Source organism: Ovis canadensis, chromosome 19 (assembly GCF_042477335.2).
Source record: "Ovis canadensis isolate MfBH-ARS-UI-01 breed Bighorn chromosome 19, ARS-UI_OviCan_v2, whole genome shotgun sequence".
Classification (NCBI taxonomy): domain Eukaryota; kingdom Metazoa; phylum Chordata; class Mammalia; order Artiodactyla; family Bovidae; genus Ovis; species Ovis canadensis.
Window position 1 is genome coordinate 65839581 of NC_091263.1, and position 19713 is coordinate 65859293.

The 19713-nt window shown below is 55.0% G+C and overlaps 1 protein-coding gene across 2 annotated transcripts; it reads left to right on the forward strand.

The window, feature by feature from the left end:
- The first annotated feature begins 1457 nt into the window (after positions 1-1457).
- Positions 1458-13380, forward strand: NCKIPSD (NCK interacting protein with SH3 domain). Of its 2 annotated transcripts, none has more exons than XM_069562191.1 (13): positions 1458-1796; positions 4329-4438; positions 4650-4854; positions 5035-5125; positions 5313-5821; positions 6497-6667; positions 6798-6884; positions 6983-7121; positions 7210-7290; positions 7462-7590; positions 7692-7784; positions 7908-8080; positions 12461-13380. In XM_069562191.1, the coding sequence occupies exons 1-13, from the start codon at positions 1626-1628 to the stop codon at positions 12662-12664; spliced, it is 2163 nt and encodes a 720-aa protein (XP_069418292.1). In that variant the 5' UTR covers positions 1458-1625; the 3' UTR covers positions 12665-13380. The 2 variants fall into 2 exon arrangements, with proteins under 2 accessions (XP_069418292.1, XP_069418293.1); XM_069562192.1 differs by having other exon boundaries at positions 1504-1796; positions 4650-4861.
- Positions 13381-19713: the final 6333 nt, after the last annotated feature.

Sequence of the window (19713 nt, forward strand, 5' to 3'; positions counted from 1 at the left end):
AACATAGATTCAGTCAGAGTTGGACAGCAGGTGTGCCTAACCTTGGGTCCAGCTCCTCTGCCACTGGCAGCAGCTAATTGGCCGGACCTTGTGATGTCAGGCATCCTGGAGCCAATCTTGGGACCTTAAGTGGCCACCAGTCTTTCGTCTGTTGGCGGCCGTTGGCTCTGGGGTCAAGGTCCCAGGAGGTCCCAGGAGGTGAGGGGCTTGACGGAGAGTGGTCCTCTTGGCCACACCATCTGCCAGCACTCCTACCCAGCCCTGGAGCCCACTGCAGCCATGCCAGTGCCATCCTTCATATGGTTCCAGCCGGGCAGCCCCCAAGAGAGCTGTTTCTGCTCTGTTCTCAGAGGGTTTCAGGGAGAAGTGTGGCACGAGATCTTGAACTGCTGGCACAGGCACGAGGGAGAAGGACCCGGAACTAGTGCCAAGAAAGGAGGATCTGGATGTCCAGGTCTAGCAGCCCCACCTCTTGCTTGAACCTCTCAGCACCTTCTCTCCCAGGTCCTGTGCCTATATCCACTATATCCAAAATCACCCACCTGCATACACTGGCCGGGTTGTGCCTACCTGCTCCCTGGGTCCAGGCTTCCAGAGAAGAATGTGACTGGACCAGCCTCTGGACGGCGATGGGTGGTCCCCAGGACTCTGGGTTTATTGAAACCCAGGTCCCCTTGGTTTTCCCTGCTGCTTCATAGGACTACAATGACCTCCCCAGGTCAGGGCTGACTGGAAGGTGGGCCAGACAGGCTCTTAACGCCACATGGTACCCCAATCCTCATCCACCAGCCCTTCTATCTGCTCTCAGAAGGAAGCATCAGAAATAAAGATAACTGATTTGTAGACCGCAGAAGAGAGTGATGTGGAAGTGACTGATAAGGGTGGGAGCCTGACCTTATGCTGTGAGGAGGGAAGTAGTGTCCCAGGCAGAAGAATGGATATGCAAGGACCCACGTTAGAGAGGAAGAGAGTAGTCAGTGGCAGAAGAGAAGCGACGGGGACTGAGGATGGGAGGACTATGGGCAGCAAAATGGCCTGACCTGGTTTTTGTTTCTGCAGCCCCCTCTCCACTCTTGCTCCCCGTTGCCCACCGCTGGCGCTTAAAGAAGTGAGCTCAGCACGCCTCGAGACACAAGAGACCCGGGGTTGCTGTCCTTAATTTAGTAGGTCAGGATCCACTTCCCTGGGGTGGCATAGATGCAAGAGGCTTATCAGCACAGGACACAGGCTCTGCCTTTGGGCTGCGGGCGAGCTCTCCTTTGTGAAGTAGGGTGGGCCGCAGTACTAGGGCTTGAGCCGGTAAAAGGAGTGGAGGGCCGGGCGGGAGCAGCTGGGGCTGGGGGCTCTAGGCGGGGTGCCGGGTCAGGGAGTCTGGAGCTTGGAGAAGACAGTCCTCGGAAAGGGCGGTGGACTCTCGAGAGCCGCGCCCCTCGGGGCCGCCAGGGGGCGCCGCGCTCCCGCGCAGGAGCCGACACTGCCGGGGCGGGACTGCGGCGGGCGGGCGGGCGCGCGCGCGCACGCGCCGTGTGTCACGGGGCAGGGCGAGCACGGCGAGGAGCTGCCGGCCTGGCGTCCTGGTTCTTCAGCCCCCCGCCGTCTCCCCTGCCCCGGCGCGACTCGGCCTCATGTACCGCGCGCTGTACGCGTTCCGCTCGGCGGAGCCCAATGCGCTGGCGTTCGCCGCGGGCGAGACCTTCCTGGTGCTGGAGCGCAGCAGCGCGCACTGGTGGTTGGCGGCGCGGGCGCGCAGCGGTGAGACCGGCTACGTGCCGCCCGCCTACCTGCGCCGCCTGCAGGTGAGTGTGCCCCTCCCCGGCCCGGCCTCCGCCGCCCCTAGACTGAGCTCCATCACCGGCCGGTCGGGACCTCCAGCAGATGAGGACTTTGAGAACCTGACCGAGAGACCCCGCGGGGAATGGGACCCTGAGAGCCCGCTCCCTCCACAGAGGACCAGGCCCTTAACAGTCAACTCTTGAGGACTCCAGACCTACCTAAAGCCTAACTCTGGGACCGAGGCCCCAGACCCCACATCTGAATCCCCAGCCGAATACAATTCAAGAGTCAGCCCCGAGATTCCAGTATACCAGATACTGAGCAGTTCCCCAGGTCACGGAAACCCCTGACTTAATTGGCCCCTCGCCTAGATCACCAGGATCCCAACACTCTTGCCTCCTCTTCCACAGCTTCCACCCCTGAGACCCCCGGCAACCCTGAGCACTTTCTGTTTCCCCAGCCATCTTCTACGTCTTCACCCTCCCATCCCACCCCCCGCACTTGGACCAGGAAGCCGTGTACACCCCCATCCCCTAAGTGACCCCCCAAGCCCTGAGACCTCAATATCTTTTATTGTCCTGTACTTATTCAGCCCCTAAGCTCTTCCCAAAACACTTTCGTCAATCTACTTTGAGCCTGGGTTCCCAGCTCCTGCTGACACTCCCTGGCACTACAAGCCTCAGGCCCTGACTTTTCAGACTTCCTTTCTTGGAAAGTGAGGGAGCCTGAGCCTTCCTTGTCCCCAGCCTAGGGTGGGAGCTGCTCCCTTAGCAAGGAAGTGGGACTTCCCCACGGCTTCCCCTGGTGTGGCCATGGCTCCCCTGTTTCCTTCCACTGGAGGTACAGCCCCAGTTCCTGTTTCCCCCAGAATAGACCTGGTGTGGGGGTTGGGCTGCATTGTCTCCAGCTGGTCTATTCTGATCTCAGGGGGAAGGAGGGCCCAGAGCCTCCAGGCCTGCCCTGTGCCAGACACCCCCGCCCCATCCTAGTCTCTGGCTGAAGGAAGCATCCCAAGCCGGCCCAGTTCAGGACAGAAATAACAGGATAAATTTGGAGATGTCATCTGTGGCTTTTACCCGAGGGGATGGGCCCGGGGCCCTGGACCCTTGGCCTCGTGGCATCCAGGAGTGCCTGGGTGGGAGCGGAAGCCTCGGACACCAGGGCTGCTGGGTCTGGAATTGAGCATGTCAGAGCCAGTCTCTCTGGGGCTGGGGGCTTGTTGGAGGCCTCCAGGGAAAGTCCCCCACTTTCCCCCAGGGCCTGTGAGGCCCCTCGCCTGCCTTGGCTATTGGGGCTGGGTGTTTGGGGAGGGCAGAGAGGGTACCACCTTCTCTGTCTCTTGGTTTCTTGCTGCGTGTCTCCCTCCGTCTTGGTCTCCCTGGCTGTCTCTGTGTCATTCTGACTCTCCCCTTGTGTGTGTCCACATCCTCCAACTCTCTCCCCTTCTCTGTCTCCGAATCTCAATTTCTTTCTGCGCTGTCTCCCTCTGCTTCTCTCTTTTCCTCTCTCTCTCTCTCCCCCTCCCTCTCTCTCTCACCATCTTTCTTGCTTTCTGTGCATCGTCTGCTGGTCTTGCTCTGTCCCCTTTTCTGTCTGCTATCTCCTGCACTCTGACATGCCCCCTGTTACCTTTGGGGCTCTGCTGACCTCTGAGTCCATCTGTCTGTCCCTGTCCGAGAAGCCTCTCCAACCCACTCTGGTGTGATCTTATCTTAGTTCTGAGGCCCCTGTGCCTGATGGACCATGGGTGCCAAGGGCAAGGGAGGGGTGCGAGTGACTGGTCCCGCAGTTGGCAGCCCCCTACTCCCCCCACCCCATGCCAGCCAGGCTGGGTCAAGGGGACCCCTGAGCTGCGGTGGATGGCGACACAAACTCTGGGGCAGGGGCCAGGTTCCACGCTTATGTCTGTCTTCTGCCACAAACCCAGAACTGCTGTTCCCCAGCACAGCTCTGGAGGATTCCTTTCTCACAGCTAGAGGGGATGAGGGCTGGCAACACGGGTCCAAAGAGGAGGTCCCTTTGGCCTGTCCTCAGCTACCAGGGCCTGCAGAAGGCTCTCTGAGGATGGGGCTGTCCTGGAGTGTGGCCTTGGTTTTGTGACGGGTCAGAAAGATCCAGAGGGTTTTGTTCAGAGCTCCAGACCCTAGAGGCTCCCTGCTTGGCACCTCAGCCTGGGATCTGAGCCAAGCCTGGCGATAGAGTTAGTGTGCACTCCTGGCCTCAAACTAGGGGTCTGTGGGCTGTGTGTTTGCTTCAGAGCCCAGACTTTCAGAGATGACTTAGCCGAGAGCCTCACCATAGGTAAAATCGCGAGCGGGGGCCTGATATATAAAGCAGCAGCCTGTGCCCCTCCCTGTGGCCCAGCTTCCCAAGTGACGCAGTTTGAGAGCCCCGATTGATATCTAGTTCATCTTGCTGTGTTGGTCTCTAGTATTCCAGGCTTTGAGAGCAGCTGTGGCCCTCTGCCTGCGCCAGGCTCCCTCCAGGGCTGGCTCTGGCCTCCGTGCCCTCACCTGGCCCCCAGGGCTAAGAGCCCACTCCTGCCCCCCTCACAGGGCCTGGAGCAGGATGTCCTCCAAGCCATTGACCGGGCCATTGAGGCCGTGCACAATGCGGCCGTGCGGGACGGTGGCAAATACAGCCTGGAGCAGCGCGGGGTCCTCCAGTGAGTGTGTTGGGGGCCTCCCAGTGGGCCCGGGGGATGGGTCCTTCCCAGACTCTAGAGGGCAGGGTTGGCAGTGCAGAGGTGGGTGGGGCATGAGGGTGGTGGGAGGTGGGGGGCCTGGGCGAGGGTGGGCAGTGTCCCTCAGGGGGCACGGGCAGACTTGGGGAGCTGTAAGGTGACTCCCCCTGTAAGCTCCCTGCCCCTGCCTCAGGAAGCTGATCCACCACCGGAAAGAGACCCTGTCCCGCAGAGGCCCCTCCACCCCCAGCCCTGCAGCTATGACCCCGTCCACCAGTGACCACCATCTGGACGCCGCCGCCACCAGGCAGCCCAATGGCACGTGTCGAGCTGGGTTCGAGCGGCAGCACAGCCTGCCCAGTTCTGAGTATCTTGGGGCGGAAGGAGGCCTCTACCAGGTACATGGTGAGAGCTGCCTGGGCAAGGGAAGTGGCGGGGGGCTTAAGGCTTTGTCCGGAGGCTCCCAATGTCCACCCCAGTCAGGGATGCCACCTGGAGCCTTGGTCCTGCCCCTGCCGAGCTCAGGCTGTACCCAAGATGGCAGTCTGTGCCCTCAGATCCCATTTGTATCCTCCCAGATCCCACCACAGCCTCGCCGAGCAGCGCCCACCACGCCACCCCCACCCGTGAAGCGCCGAGACCGCGACGCCCTGATCGTTTCGGGGAGTGGTGAGAAGGCGGGGATGGGGAGCTGAGGGCACCCTTAGAACAGCTGCTGTGCCTATGTCAGAACACTGGGGGCTCCAGGCTTGGGGGTGAAGACAGGGCAGGGGTTGGATGGCTGGGGGCTCTGGGCTTGGGGGGATAGGGGTCCCCAGGGGGCTGCCCCAGCACAGCATCTCCTCTCTGCTCATAGGCGGCCGCAACACCACGCCCTCTGGGGGCAGTTCTGTGTCCAGCGGCGGCTCCATCAGCAGCACCTCCCTTGACACACTGTACACCGGCTCCAGCTTATCCGAGCCGGGCCCCAGCTGCTCACCCACGCCCCCACCTGTGCCCCGCCGAGGCATGCTTACCGCTGTGTCCCAAGCTCAGCCCCCTCCCTGCAAGGTGCCAAACCCGGAGCCCCCTACAGAGGAGGAGGCAGTGGCGGCAGTGGTGGAGACAGCCCCAGCCCCGGTCCCTGATGAGCTGGAGGCCCTGAGGGCACTGAACCTGGGGGCCACAGAGGAGAAGGCGGTGGCTGAGCCTGCCGTGCCCAGGACCATCGGGGCAGAGCTGATGGAGCTCGTGCGGAGGAACACTGGCCTGAGCCACGAGCTCTGCCGCGTGGCCATTGGCGTCGTGGTGGGCCACATCCAGGCCTCTGTGCCGGCCAGCTCACCTGTCATGGAGCAGGTCCTCCTCTCGCTGGTGGAGGGCAAGGTGAGGGGCCAGGGCCGGGGCCAGGGGCCGCCCCGCCACCCCTGCCCCTTCCCCGCCCACACATGTATCCAGCCTTTACCTGACAGGTATTTGTTGAGCTCGAGCTCTTGGCTTCCTTGTGCTGGGTGTTGGGGACTTTTGGGGACAATCCGTGAAGGAGAAAGGGAGGAAGAATACTGCAGGCAGAGGCTCAGCCTGGATGAGGGCCATAAGGCAGCACCTCGTGCTCAGCTCACAGAAGAGATTGGAACGAGGCCAGCATGGCTGGAACGCCGCAAAGGGGAGAGGGAGGGAGCAAGAGGTGTGGTTGGAAGTGAGACTAGGGCAGGGGACAGAGGAGACAGTGGGGAAGACTTGGAGGCAGTGGAATTCCTTGGAGAGGGAGTGCAGAACAGGGCTGGTGCCCCTGGGGGCCTCGATGTTGGATGGGGCCGTGGGAAGTTGATGGGGAGCAGCGGGGAGGAGGGGGGGGACCGGGGGCTGGTCCACTCACTGGTCCTGGGAGGACGCTGGCTCCAGGCAGCCCTTGTAGGTGAGGCCCCAGGCCCCTGGTCTGACACAGGCCAGGAGCGCACACCTGGATCTCAGGGTCTGGGTTGAGCCCCAGGCCTTGCGGGCCTCCTGGAGATGTTGCTGGGTAGGTGTGCTGAGCCCCGCCTCACCCTCTGCCCACAGGACCTGAGCACCGCCCTGCCCTCAGGGCAGGTCTGCCATGACCAGCAGCGGCTGGAGGTGATCTTTGCAGACCTGGCCCGGCGGAAGGACGATGCCCAGCAGCGCAGCTGGGCCCTGTATGAGGACGAGGGCGTCATCCGCTGCTACCTGGAGGAGCTGCTGCACATTCTGGTGTGGGCTGTGGGCCCCCAGGTGTCCCCACCCCTCCCCCGTGCTCGGGAGTCTCCCCTACTGGTCCTCGGCATGCTCATGGGTGGCCACGCACTCTGACCGACTCCCTCACATCTCCTCCCCGCTGCAGACGGATGCAGACCCTGAAGTTTGCAAGAAAATGTGCAAGCGGAACGAGTTCGAGTCTGTCTTGGCCTTGGTGGCCTACTACCAAATGGTGTGTGTGTGGGAGCAAGGGGAGGAGGGGGGGACACGGAGGGACCCGGGCAGAAGTGGGGCATCTGGCCACTGAGCGCACACGGGGTCCCCTGCCAGGAGCACCGGGTGTCGCTGCGGCTGCTGCTCCTCAAGTGCTTCGGCGCCATGTGCAGCCTGGACGCGGCCATCATCTCCACGCTTGTGTCATCTGTGCTGCCCGTGGAGCTGGCACGGGACATGCAGACAGACACGCAGGGTAAGCGAGCGAGGGCCAGCTCCCTGCCCCCTGGAGGGGGTTCCCGCCACCTTCAGGGGCTCTGACCACCTGCTCTGCGCCCCTGCAGACCACCAGAAGCTCTGTTACTCTGCCCTCATCCTGGCCATGGTCTTCTCCATGGGCGAGGCAGTGCCCTACGCACACTATGGTAAGAAGGCAGGTCGCGGCCCAGCTGACTGCAGGGAGCCCACAGCCTGAGGGCTGGGGACCCACTGACCAGGGTCTCATAGAGCATCCCCAGGGCTCACGGGAACCCAAGGAGGCTGGGCGGGGTGGGTGGTGGGTCTAGGCTGCAGACCTCGGTGTGCCCCTCTCCTAGAGCACCTGGGCACACCCTTTGCCCAGTTTCTGCTGAGCATCGTTGAGGATGGGCTGCCCTTGGACACCACGGAGCAGCTGCCGGATCTGTGCGTGAATCTACTACTGGCTCTCAACCTGCACCTGCCAGGTGAGGGCGGGGCCTGCCTGGGGTGGCTGCCTCGCGCTGCGAGGGTGGACCCTCGCAGGCTCAGCGCCAGTGCCCTCGTGCACACCCGTGTCCTTCCTCAGCCCCGGACCAGAACGTCATCATGGCCGCCCTGAGCAAACATGCCAACGTCAAGATCTTCTCCGAGAAGCTGCTGTTGCTCCTGAACAGAGGGGGTGAGCGCCCAGGAATCTGCACAGGGCCACTTGGGTGTCCTGTGACTCCTCCCCACCCCGCCCCCCTGACGCCTGTTGGCCCTCCCCAGAAGACCGCCCTGAGCCCTCTTCCCCACCTTCTAGATGACCCCGTGCGCATCTTCAAGCACGAGCCGCAGCCGCCACACTCCATCCTCAAGTTCCTGCAGGACGTGTTCGCCAGCCCCGCCACAGCTGCCATCTTCTACCACACGGACATGATGGCGCTCATCGACATCACTGTGCGACACATCGCGGACCTGTCGCCCGGAGACAAGGTGCCTGGACGTGGCCGCAGTGGGGTGGGAGCTGCCACACCCCGGGGGAGGGGGCACCTGAGTCTAGGGTGAGGGGCACTGCTGGAGCCCGGTAAGTAGGGGAGGCCGCTCAGCCAAGACAGGTGTGCCAAGACCCAAGGGAGCCCACCGTGTGGTGGTCAGGGGATGCGCTGTCCGGAGACAGGAGGAGTGGCGGGAGGTGAGAAGAGCAAGTGGAGTTTACACGAAGCCTTGGGGGCCGTGGCAGGAGGTGGTCACCTTGTAGGGGAAGTGATCTGACTACCATCCTGAATGAAACAGAGGCTGTGGGATCACAGCAGAAGTGGGAGGCCTGTGCGGAAGCGGCCACCGCCCTCCAGGTGGCACACGTGGAGTGGGAGAGGAGGTCAGGCCTGGGTGTGTTGGAGGTGGGTTGGCAGGACTCGCTGCTCAATTGGTCTGGATCAGCCCGGTGGAGGAAGTGCTGATCCCTCTTGGTGGGGAAGACCTTTTGAATAGAGTTGTTTTGATGCATTGAGATTGAGAAGGTATCTGCTGGACATCCAGGTACAGAGGACATCAGCGAGGTACTGGGGTGTGAGTGGGATGGGAGAGAGACACTTGGGAGTGTGCTGCGCATACGTGTGCTGGGAAGCCTGTGACAGTGTGGTCACCTTGGGTGTGGGATGCATGGGTCAGAGGGAAGCTTAGGTTTCAGTCGGGGCACACAGGAGGTACTCAGGAGGAAAAAACAGGAGAGCAGGAGCCCAAACACTTGTGTGTGAAAGAGGAGGGGATGAGCCGTTGCCACAGGTAGGAGCCTGAGTGAGATGAGGCCTGAGGAGGAGACATAGAATTTGCCACACGCAGGTCAGGTGTGACTGGCCAGCAGTGTCAGTGGAGTGGAGGGGAGAGAGTCCAAGTGGGAAGTTGAAGGGAAGATTTGGCGTTGGAGGGGAGTGGAAAGAGAGGGAAGCTGGGAGCACTGAATGGCAACAACCCTCGTGTGTTTTTATGTGAACTTGAACTTGTGACTCAGTCCTGTCCAACTTTTTGCGACCCCATGGACTATAGCACATCAGGCATCCCTGTCCTTCACTATCTCTCAGAGCTTGCTCAGACTCATGTCCATTGAGTCGGTGATGCCATCCAGCCATCTCATCCTGTCACCCGCTTCCCCTCCTGCCTTCAGTCTTTTCCAATATCAAGATCTTTTCCAGTGAGTCAGCTCTTTGCATCAGGTGGCCAAAGTATTGGAGCTTCTGCTTCATCATTAGTCCTTCCAATCAATATTCAGGGTTGATTTCCTTTAGGATTGACTGCTTTGATCTCGTTGCTGTCCAAGGGACTCTCAAGAGTCTTCTCCAGCACCACAGTTCAAAAACATCAGTGCTTCAGCACTCAGCCTCCTTTATGGTTTTTCTTTATGGAAAAACCAGAGCTTTGACTCTTTGGACCTTTGTTGGCAAAGTGATTTCTCTGCTTTTTAACACAGCGTCTAGGTTTGTCACAGCTTTGCTTCCAAAAAGCAAGAGTCTTTTAATTTCATGACTTCCTCAGTGATGTTGGAGCTCAAGAAAATAAAACTATCACTATTTCCACTTTTTCTCCTTGTATTTGCCATGAAGTGATGAGACCAGAGGCCATGATCCTAGTTTTTTGACTGTTGAGTTTTAACTCAGGTTTTTGACTCTCCTCTTTCACCCTCATCAAGAGTCTCTTTAGTTCCTCTTCATTTTCTGCCATTAGAGTGATATCACCTGCATATCTGAGGTTGTTGATATTTCTCCTGGCAGTCTTGATTCCAGCTTGTGATTCATCCAGCCTGGCATTTTGTATGATGTACCCTGCATAGAAGTTAAATAAACAGGGTGACAATATACAGCCTTGTTGTATTCCTTTCCCAATTTGAAATTAGTCTGTTGTTCCATGTCTGGTTCTAGCTATTGCTTCTTGACTCACTCATAGGTTTCTCAAGAGACAGGTCAGGTGGTCTGGTATTCCCATCTCTTTAAGAATTTTCCACAGTTTGTGTGATCCACACAGTCTAAGACTTTAACATAGTCAGTGAAGCAGAAGTAGCTGTTTTTTTGGAATTCCCTTGCTTTTTTATGATCCCTCCGATGTTGGCAATTTGATCTCTCATTCCTCCCTTTTCTAAACCCAGTTTGTACATCTGGAAGTTCTCAGTTCATGTACTGCTGAAGCCTAGCTTGAAGGATTTTGAGCATAACCTTGCTGGCATGTGAAATGAGTGCAATTGTGTGGTAGTCTGAACATTCTTTGGGATTGGAATGAAAACTGACCTTTTCCAGTCCTGTAGCCGCTGCTTAGTTTTCCAAATTTGCTGACACATTGAGTGTAGCACCTTGCATCACCTTTTAGGATTTTAAATAGCTCAGTTGGAATTCCATCACCTCCACCAGCTTTGTTCATAGTAATGCTTCCTAAGTCTCTCTTGACTTCACACTCTAGGATGTCTGGCTCTAGGTGAGTGACCACACCATCATGGCTATCCAGATCATTAAGTTCTTTTTTTGTATAGTTCTGTGTATTCTTGCCACCTCTTCTTAATCTCTTTTGCTTCTGTTCTGTTTATGTAAAGGGGAGCAGAAAAGTTGGGGGATCACTGGAGCGATACATGGGATCAAGGGAAAGTATTTTTTTTTTTGTAAGTTTATTTATATATTTTATTTGGGCTATGCTAGGTTTTGGTTGGTGCACAGGCTTTCTCTGGCTGCGGTGTGCAGGCTTCTCATTGCAGTGGCTTCTCTCGTTGCAGAGCATGGACTCTGGGCATGGGGGCTCAGTAGTTGCAGTTCCCGGGCTCTAGAGCACAGGCTCCGTGGTTGTGGTGCACGGGCTTAGTTGCTCTGAGGCATGTGGGATCTTCCTGGACCAAGGATCAAACCCGTGTCTTCAGCATTGGCAGGCAGATTCCCAACCACTAGACCACCAACTCCAAGAGAAAGTCTTTTCAAGGTGGGAGATGCTGGTGGATGTCTAAGCCAGAGGGACTCATCCAGCAGGCCAACTATGGAGAAGAGGCTGAGGTGTTGGGAGGGTCAGCCACTGTGGGAGTCAAAAGTAGGTCAGGCGGCTGGTGAGAGTTCAGGCCCCCATAGAGGGATGGCGCCTGGCAGGAGCCGGGCAGTCCATTCAGTAGCGGGACAGTCGTTGAGAAGAGGGTGCCAAGGGAAGACCAGGAGTTTCTGAAATTGTGCTTGTTTTCTCCATGAAGCACAAGGCCAGCTGGTCAGGGACTTTAGATTTGGCAAACGCAGAGAAGGTGGGCAGTGGCCCTTTAAGGAGCAGTGGGCCTGGTGGAGAAAAGTGGCAGTGGCCGTGGCCCTGGGCAGTATGGTTTGTGGCGGGGAATGGTGTTCAGGCTTGTGTACAGACAGCTCCATAATGGTCTGCTGCTTAGCTGTTCATACTAACGTTTGATGGGCAGGTGCTTTTCGGCCTGACCAAGTTTGGGAGTTAGCAGCGTGACACTGCCTAAGAAAGGTTTGGGTATTGACTCCTCTAAGCAGAGGCGGAGACATGAGAGATAGGGGCAGATGGAGAAGAAGTACTGGGGCCAGGTCAGCAGATCAGGGTCTAGTGAGGATAAGGAGCAGCTGGGGTGTCACACTGGAGGGGCTGTTAGAGCCATTAAAGCCAGAGGTGCTGGCAAGGTGGGTTGGGAGGGAGGTTGGAGATGGATTCAGGGCAGGTAGAAGGTAAGACACCAGGTCTCAGGGATGGGTTGGGTTCAGGATGTGGGGAGAAAGGACTCCGAGAGGACACCTGTAGTTTTGACTCGAGCATTTGAACAAACAGCAGTGCCCTTTATTAAGATAACACAGGAAAAGTCTTCAGCTTTGGGCAGATGGGGACGATTCTGAGTTTGATGGTAGACATAGGAGTTTGAGTTCTCTCTGAGATAAGTAGGGCATGACCAGTGGGCAGCTGAAAATTCTCATCTGCAGTCTAGGAAAGAAGTCTAAGTGTGGGTCACTGTTTGAAGCTGTGGGTGTGAATGAGATCTCCCGGGGTGAGAGGAAAGAAGCAGAAGGGCCTCCAACAGACAGATAGCGGCCCCAGCATTAGACACAGGCAGGGGCTCACTGCTTCCTCCTGCCACCTCTCTGAGCCAGGACTTCCTGGGCCAGCCACGTTCTGGTACTGCGTGTGGACTGCGAGGACTCACTTATTTACTCATGCAAGGACTGTCAAAGGCCAGCTCGGTGCCAGGTTACATGCTGGGTGCTGGGGTGCAACCCTGATCTTCAGTGGTGTCAGGCGGTCATATCCTTGTGGCCGCCAGAAGGCGGTAGTGGCCTGTCTGTCCCTGTCTGGTGGCAGTGGCACCCAGTACCTCCCTGGGACCCCTGAGCTTGCCTGCTCTCCCCACAGCTGCGCATGGAGTACCTCTCCCTGATGCATGCCGTGGTCCGCTCCACGCCCTACCTGCAGCACCGCCACCGGCTCGCCGACCTGCAGGCCACACTGCGACGCATCCTGACGGAGGAGGAAGCCTCGCCCCAGTGCCAGATGGACCGCATGATTGTCCAGGAGATGTGCAAGGAGTTCCCGGTGCTGGGCGAGGCCCCCAGCTAGCACCTTCCTCTCCTCCCTTCCCTGCAGCCCTGGGCAGGGTGCAGGGGACTCAAGAGGCTTGGCCCTAAGAATGTTTTGCACAGATAGTATGAGGGGAGGTGATGGTAGAAGGGACCTGAGCGGGGACCCCCACCTGACATAGAGCTAACGCCAGGGGCCAAGCACAGAATTGGGGACCACAGGCCAGGAGCTCTGCTGGGGCACGGGGAGTGTGTGAACTGAAGCCCCTCCATCTCCTGGTAGGCTGCCTCTTCAGCATGCCCCCACCCCCACCCTTACACACTCACAGTCCTGCTGCTGCTCCAGGCTGGGCCCGAGCCCTCAGACCCCACGCCCGCCTGGTCTGTGTCCCGGGCTTCGGCACACCGTGTCCCTGGGGTGAGAGGGGGCATCCTCCGCCAGCTCTGTTCTTTGCCTTAGCTTCACAGTGAGTGCCGCTCGTGTGCTCTGCCCACCCCTAACCCCTGCCCCATGGGGGCGGTCGCTGCCCCTCACTCTGACCCCCAGAGGTCTTGGCCAACCTGCTGCTTTGAGAGCAGAATCTTAGAGACAGGCCATCCCTCCTGGAGCCTCACAGAACGGGTGGGGTGGGGGTGATGGCACTAAAGCCAATGACAGAACCTATTTTCTCTGGAAAAATGTAGACTGAGAAGCCATGTGTATTTTCCTATGTGCTGCAGCTCACCTTTGGAAATAAATCACAAGGCATCTGGAAACAGGCTTCCCTGTATGATCCTGAGGGGTGGTGGGAGAGGTGGGCAGGGGTGGGGGAACCTCAGAACCTCATCAGTAGCTTGCCCTGCCCTCTGCAGCCCCCAGGTGGTCTGTCAGGACCTGAGGACCATCTGTCAGGTGGTCCCTGACAGGCCCCTCCATCGAGGTCCCTTGAGTCCCACATCTTCCCTGGGTTCCCACTTCTGGGCCACAGCCACAGCCACCGGGAGCCCAGTGGACCATCTGCAGGTGGCTGCCCCTGCAGACTTCACTTAGATTTCTCTCTGCCTTGAATGCCGTGTCTCTCTCCCCCATTAAAACCCCTATAATCCTTTACAGCTATTCTCAAATGAAGCCTCTCCCCACACCCCCCAGCCCCAGCCTCCCTGAACTCCTCGCCCTGCCCAGCTGTTTCCATTCCTCATTTGTCTTCCACTGGATCCAGCAAGATCCCCTCACCTTGCAGCCTTAGCAGGGATTTGGTTATTACAGTAGGACCAAAAGAGTATCTCAACGAATATGGGGTTAGATGCACACTGCTGTCTGAGGGGAATCAGAGGCCAGTGTTGGGCAAAATCTTTCCTTGTGGGCTGCTGAGTTAACAAGGGCTTGTCGCTGTAAGTTGGGGAGGAGAGTCAGAACCCATAGGCAGACACCAGACAGCAGTGGTTTTCAACAGTCCCTTTCATTTTGTTACTCAAGATGATTCTCATAGGATTCCACACTTCGAAAATCAGACACCGTGACTTCTGGCCATGACTTTTCCTTTCTTAATGGGATGCTGACGGCAGGGACCTGTTACTCTCCCAGCAGAGCGAAACGCAGCAAAGAAGACCCCTTGGGGTGGGGTCCCAGGAAAACAGGTCTGTGGGTGCAAAGCACGGGAAGACAATGAGACGTCCTTCCTGAACTGTTGGCTCTTCTAGAAGGCTAAGTGCACAGGCTCACCTGGACCCGAGGAGGAGCTGACACAGTGGCTGGCAGGAAAGCTTCATGTGGTACAGCATGGTCACTTCATCCTGGAGGCTTCTGCCTCCCTTTCACAGCCAGAATCAACACCGCTGACTTCCAGGTACAAGTCCTTTCTCATTGGAGAGCTGAAGGCAGAGCCCTGCGGTTCTCCCCCTGAGAGTGTGTCATTCAGGGATGAGCTCAGGCCCTCCGGAAGCTGGGACAGGGACATTCGGTGGCCTCCATGCCTTGCTCTGTTCACTGCCAGGCTGCACACACTGACCTCGTGGGAAGAGCAGGGCTGGGCTGAGCCATCTGTCCCCGTGCTGGCCCCTGTGAGGAACAAAGCTCAGCCCTGCGGCGGGAGGGTCAGAGGCCCTGCCCACTTCTGCATGACTGTCCAAGGGGTCCTTGCTCGCATTCATCAGGGGTACTTGAGCCCCAGCTGACAAATTTAAAGAAATGCCGGCTCCAGGCAGCAAACGGGGGCCAGGACTCTAGGACCCCTCAGCAAACACCTTGATGGTGGTCTCGCCACACAAAATTACAACCACCAGGGAAAACAGCCAGAGAATTCCTCAGGGAAGGAACTATCTGGGAGAACAGCTGTGCCTGCTTGATGGTAGACGTGGATGTAGTTAGGCAGGGGAAAGGGCAGAGACGGAGAATCAAGCCACTCAAGGAAAGGGGTGTTTGGGTGGGGCTGACGAAAACTCACAATTTTGAGGGGCCCTGCGGGCTGGGGGTTTGGGCCAATCTCTAGGCTAGAAGTGGGTCCCTACAGGTGTGGCACACGTCCGTGTGATACAACTGAGGACAACAGGCTACACGTGCCAAGGCAACTCCACGGTAAGGGGGTCAGGTGAAGACGACCTGCCTGCTCAGCCCCCAAAAGATACTGACTCAGGCTCCAAGTCCGTGAGGACAACCTTTCCTTTTTTTCCCGTTTAATGGAAGAACATACAAGATGCTAACAAATGACAACAAGATGCTAATCTCGTCACCACCCAGTGTCACCAGCTCCCAAAGCTCACTTAATCATTAACTCCTCCCTTCTCCCCAGACCTCCTCCCTAGAGGTAATTCCTCAGGAGTTTTGCCTATTTTCCAGCTTCACATAAGTGGAGTCATATGAGCACTGGCTTCTTCACTCCCCGCCAGATTTCACAGTTCACCCACGGTGCACTCTCATTTATTTATCCACGTTGACAATCTTTCAGTTGTTTCCAGGTTTGTCTATTACAAATCATGCTGTCAGGAGCACCGTTGTACTCATCTTTTGGTTGCTCATATGCATTATATTGGGGGGGCGGTATATTCTCAAAAGTGGAATTGCACTGAAATGCCAAATAGCTTTCCTGAGTAGTTGTACCAATGTATGCTCCTCCACTGGTGTCTGAGTGCCAGCTCCTCTGTCTCTTTCCCTAAACCTGGTATTGTCAGTCATTTTTATTTTAGGCATTCTGGTGGAGTACAGTAATACTTACTTTCACATTTAAATTTCCCTGATGACTAAAGAGGTTGAGCATGTTTTCATCCGTTTACTGGCTATTTGAATCTTCTCTTGTGAAGCACCTCTTCATATCTCTTGCCCATTCATTGACTGGGATATGGATCTTTTATTGGTTTATAGTATGTATTCAGGATATGAGTCCTTGGATTGTGTATCTTAACTTATCCTCCCTATCTTATCTTAATGTCTTAACCTTATCTTAACCTATCTTATCTTACTGTCTTTGGATGAAAGAAGTTCTTCATTGTAATCCAATTTTCAGTATTTTCCTTTATGGTTAGTCCATTTTGTGTCCTCTTAAAAAATATTTGCTTAAAAGTCATGAACTTTTATGTTCTCTTCTAAAAGAGGCATTGCCTTTTCTTTCTCATTCAGATGTCAGATCTATCTAGAATTGATTATGTGGGTAGTATGAAGTAGGGGGTCTCATTTTTGTCTACATGGATATCCAGTTGATGTGGCATCATTTACTGGAAAGCCCATCCTTTGCTTGTGTTGGCTCTTAAGAGCCACTCGTGTAAATATTCAAGTCTTTGTGCACCTGTAGGCCCCTCTCTGGATTTTGTTCTGTTTGTCTGTCTGTTCCTGTACCAGCACCATACAGTCTTGGTTTTCTCGCTGTAGCCTTCCTGATCTCTAGTAGAGGAAGTTGTTCTCCTTCTTGGGTTTCCTTTGGACTGTCTTGGGTGTTTTTGGCCCTCATACATTTTAGAATCCAGTTTGACGGTCTACACACACATGTACACTACACAGTCTTTACTGAGTTGCACTGAATCCATGTATCATTTGGGAAGAATTAGCACCTGCACAATACAGGTATACCACATTTTATTGCACTTCACTGATACTGTATCTTTTACAACAAATTGAAAGGTTTTGAAGGTTTTGTGGCAAACCTTCAATAGCTAACAGATGATAGAAAGTCTATCGTCACCAGTCTTCCAACAGCATTTTCTTACGGCATGTCTCCGTGTCACATGTTGGTAATTCTCATAATATTTCAAACTTTATCATCATTACTATATCTGTTATGCTGATCTGTGGTCAGTGATCTCTAATGTTATTTATTTTTGGCTGTACCAGGAAGCCTGCTGTCTATGGGGTCACACAGATTCGGACACGACTGAAGTGACTTAGCAGCAGCAGTACCAGGAAGCATGTGGGATCTTAGATCTCCAACCAGGGATCAAACTTGGCCCTCTGCAGTGGAAGTGCAGGGTCCTAACCACTGGACTGCCAGGCAATTCCTTGGTGTTACTTTTAAAAAGATGATGTTTAGGCCCACCCAACGATGTCAAAAAAGAAAAAAAAATTGATTATGATTCACTGAAGGCTCAGATGATGGTTAGCATTTTTTAGCCATAAGGTGTTGGTTTTTTTTTTCTTTTTCAGCCATTTGTCATGAAAGATCTTAGTTCCCTGAGCAGGGATCAAACCTATGCCTCCTGCAGTGAAAGGTGGAGTCTTAACCACTGGACCAACAGGAAATTCCTAGCAATAAGGTATTTTTAATTAAGGTATGTACTTTTTTTTTGACATAGTACTGTTGCACACTTAACAGACTGTAGTCTAAACACAAATTTTTTATTCCCTGGGAAAGCATTTGTATAAGTCACTTTACTCTGATATTTGCTTTATTGCAGTGGTCTGTAACCAAACCCACAGCATCTCTGAGGCATGCCTGTATTAAATCTTCCAATCTTTGAACATAGTTTTGCACACATAGTTTTGTGCTCAGTCATGTCCGGATCGCAAAGAGTCGGACGCAACTAAGCGACTTCACTTGCACTCCATTTATGTCTTTATGTTTCCATTTTTTCTTTCAGTGTTTGAGATATAATTTGACTATATAGTTTAAGGTATACAACATAATGATTTGACTTCACATACATCATGAAATGATTATGATAGTGTTCAGTGTCAATGTTTTATTGTATGTGTGAAGAGTCATTGCACATTATGACTGGCATAATATATTTATTCCTGGCATTTTATGTTGCACGATGCTACTGTAAATTGCATCATGAAAAAAAGTTTTCACTTGTTGATATATAGAAATTACAACTGGTTTTTATATATTGAGTTTGCATCCAGTGACTTTGCTAAACTCTGGTAACTTATCTAGGAGAAGGCAATAGCACCCCACTCCAGTACTCTTGCCTGGAAAATCCCATGGACAGAGGAGCCTGGTGTGCTGCAGTCCATGGGGTCGCTGAGAGTTGGACACGACTTAGTGACTTCACTTTCACGTTTCACTTTCATGCATGGAGAAGGAAATGGCAACCCACTCCAGTGTTCTTGCCTGGAGAATCCCAGGGACGGGGGAGCCTGGTGGGCTGCCGTCTCTGGGGTCTCACAGAGTCGGACATGACTGAAGCAACTTAGGAGCAGCAGCAGCAGTAACTTATCTGTAAGTTCTTTTGGCTTTTTTGCATACACATTTCTGTTGCCTGTGAATACTTTTTTTCCCCTTTCTAATCCTTATACCTTTTGACTTTTATTTTTTTTCTTTTTTTACCTTACTGCACTGTTGAAGCCCTCCAATATAATATTAAGGCTTAAGGTCAAGAATTCAAAGTGTTGTTTTTCTCTAGTAAGGCTCTGCTGCTCCAGAGGTAAGGAATTCACAAATAGTCTAACTGGGGTTAGATTTTAGCCCACTGAGTTTGTCTAAGAAGAGCCAGGGTAGGAGAATTTTTATCAGACTGGCTAATGGTTAAGGTAAGGACTTCCCAGGTGGCTTCATGATAAAAGAATCCCCCTGCAATGGGTGACAAGGGCAAATACTGGGTAGAGAAAGAGGCATGAGGAGAGGGTCAGAAATGTCCTAGGGGGCAGTGGAGAGAGGAACTCTACTTGCTTTGCCTTTACCGGGAGCATGAGAAGCTGTCACCAGGGGTGGGACATAGAGGTGAGGGCAGAGGGAGAAGGACAGGCTTCCATGGAAAAGCAGCCAAAGGGAGAGGACAGCAGTGGAGGCAGAGCTTCAGGGAGGACACGGAGGGTCTTGGTGACCCTCTGCAGTCACCAAGGGTCTAGCCCTAGGACAGGGAGCAGGGCATAACACAGCCACGATCCATTTAAACCTCAGAACATTTGCCCACACAGCCTCCAAGACCTAGGGTGGCTCCTCCATCTTTTGGTTATTCAAAGATCTACTCAGGCAGATGGTTACACTGGCTCAGACACCTCCTCTGGGATCTAGCATCCCTCTCCCTAGCGTCCCATCTATCTACCGCCTTCGTTCGCATAAAGCTTTCCGCCCTCCACTCGTTAGATCGTGAACCCTGAGGGCGAAGGTGCGATGGAAACCATGTCTTTGGCTTCCCTCCTCCAGCCCCTGCACCGAGCTCCCATCCAACCAAGGTCTGCCTTCAGCGCCTCTCCAACGCTCATAGTAAAACCCAGACCGTACTTTCTTGGCTCTGACCTTAGGAAGTCCTCAGATTCTGAGACACCAGAGGGCACCACTGGAGCCCACCCACCGGCTCTCCGTAGTCACATGAGGTGCTGGAACGAGGAATCCCGCCTCCTGGAAGCGAAAAAGTCAATGAGGAGGCCTAAGAATGCGCCATTTGATTGGTTGGTGGTGATGTCATAGGTACCGTTTGGGGCGGGCCAGAGGCCGAAGCCGGAGTTCTCCGCTGGTTCCAAGCAGGAGCCGCGCCCCTTGGAGCGTTCGGGGCCTTAGCCCTAAACCCCTCCTGGATCCAGGGACGCCTTCGCCATCTGACCGTGGCGTTGCAGGCCACTGTCGGTGCTGCTTTGCAGGCTGAACCGTAGAACGCCTCCTGGATTGTCTCTCCAGGCTCTTCTGGAACCAGCGGAGCCTCCTCCCCCAGACAATAAGTCTGCAGTGGGGGCGGAGCCAC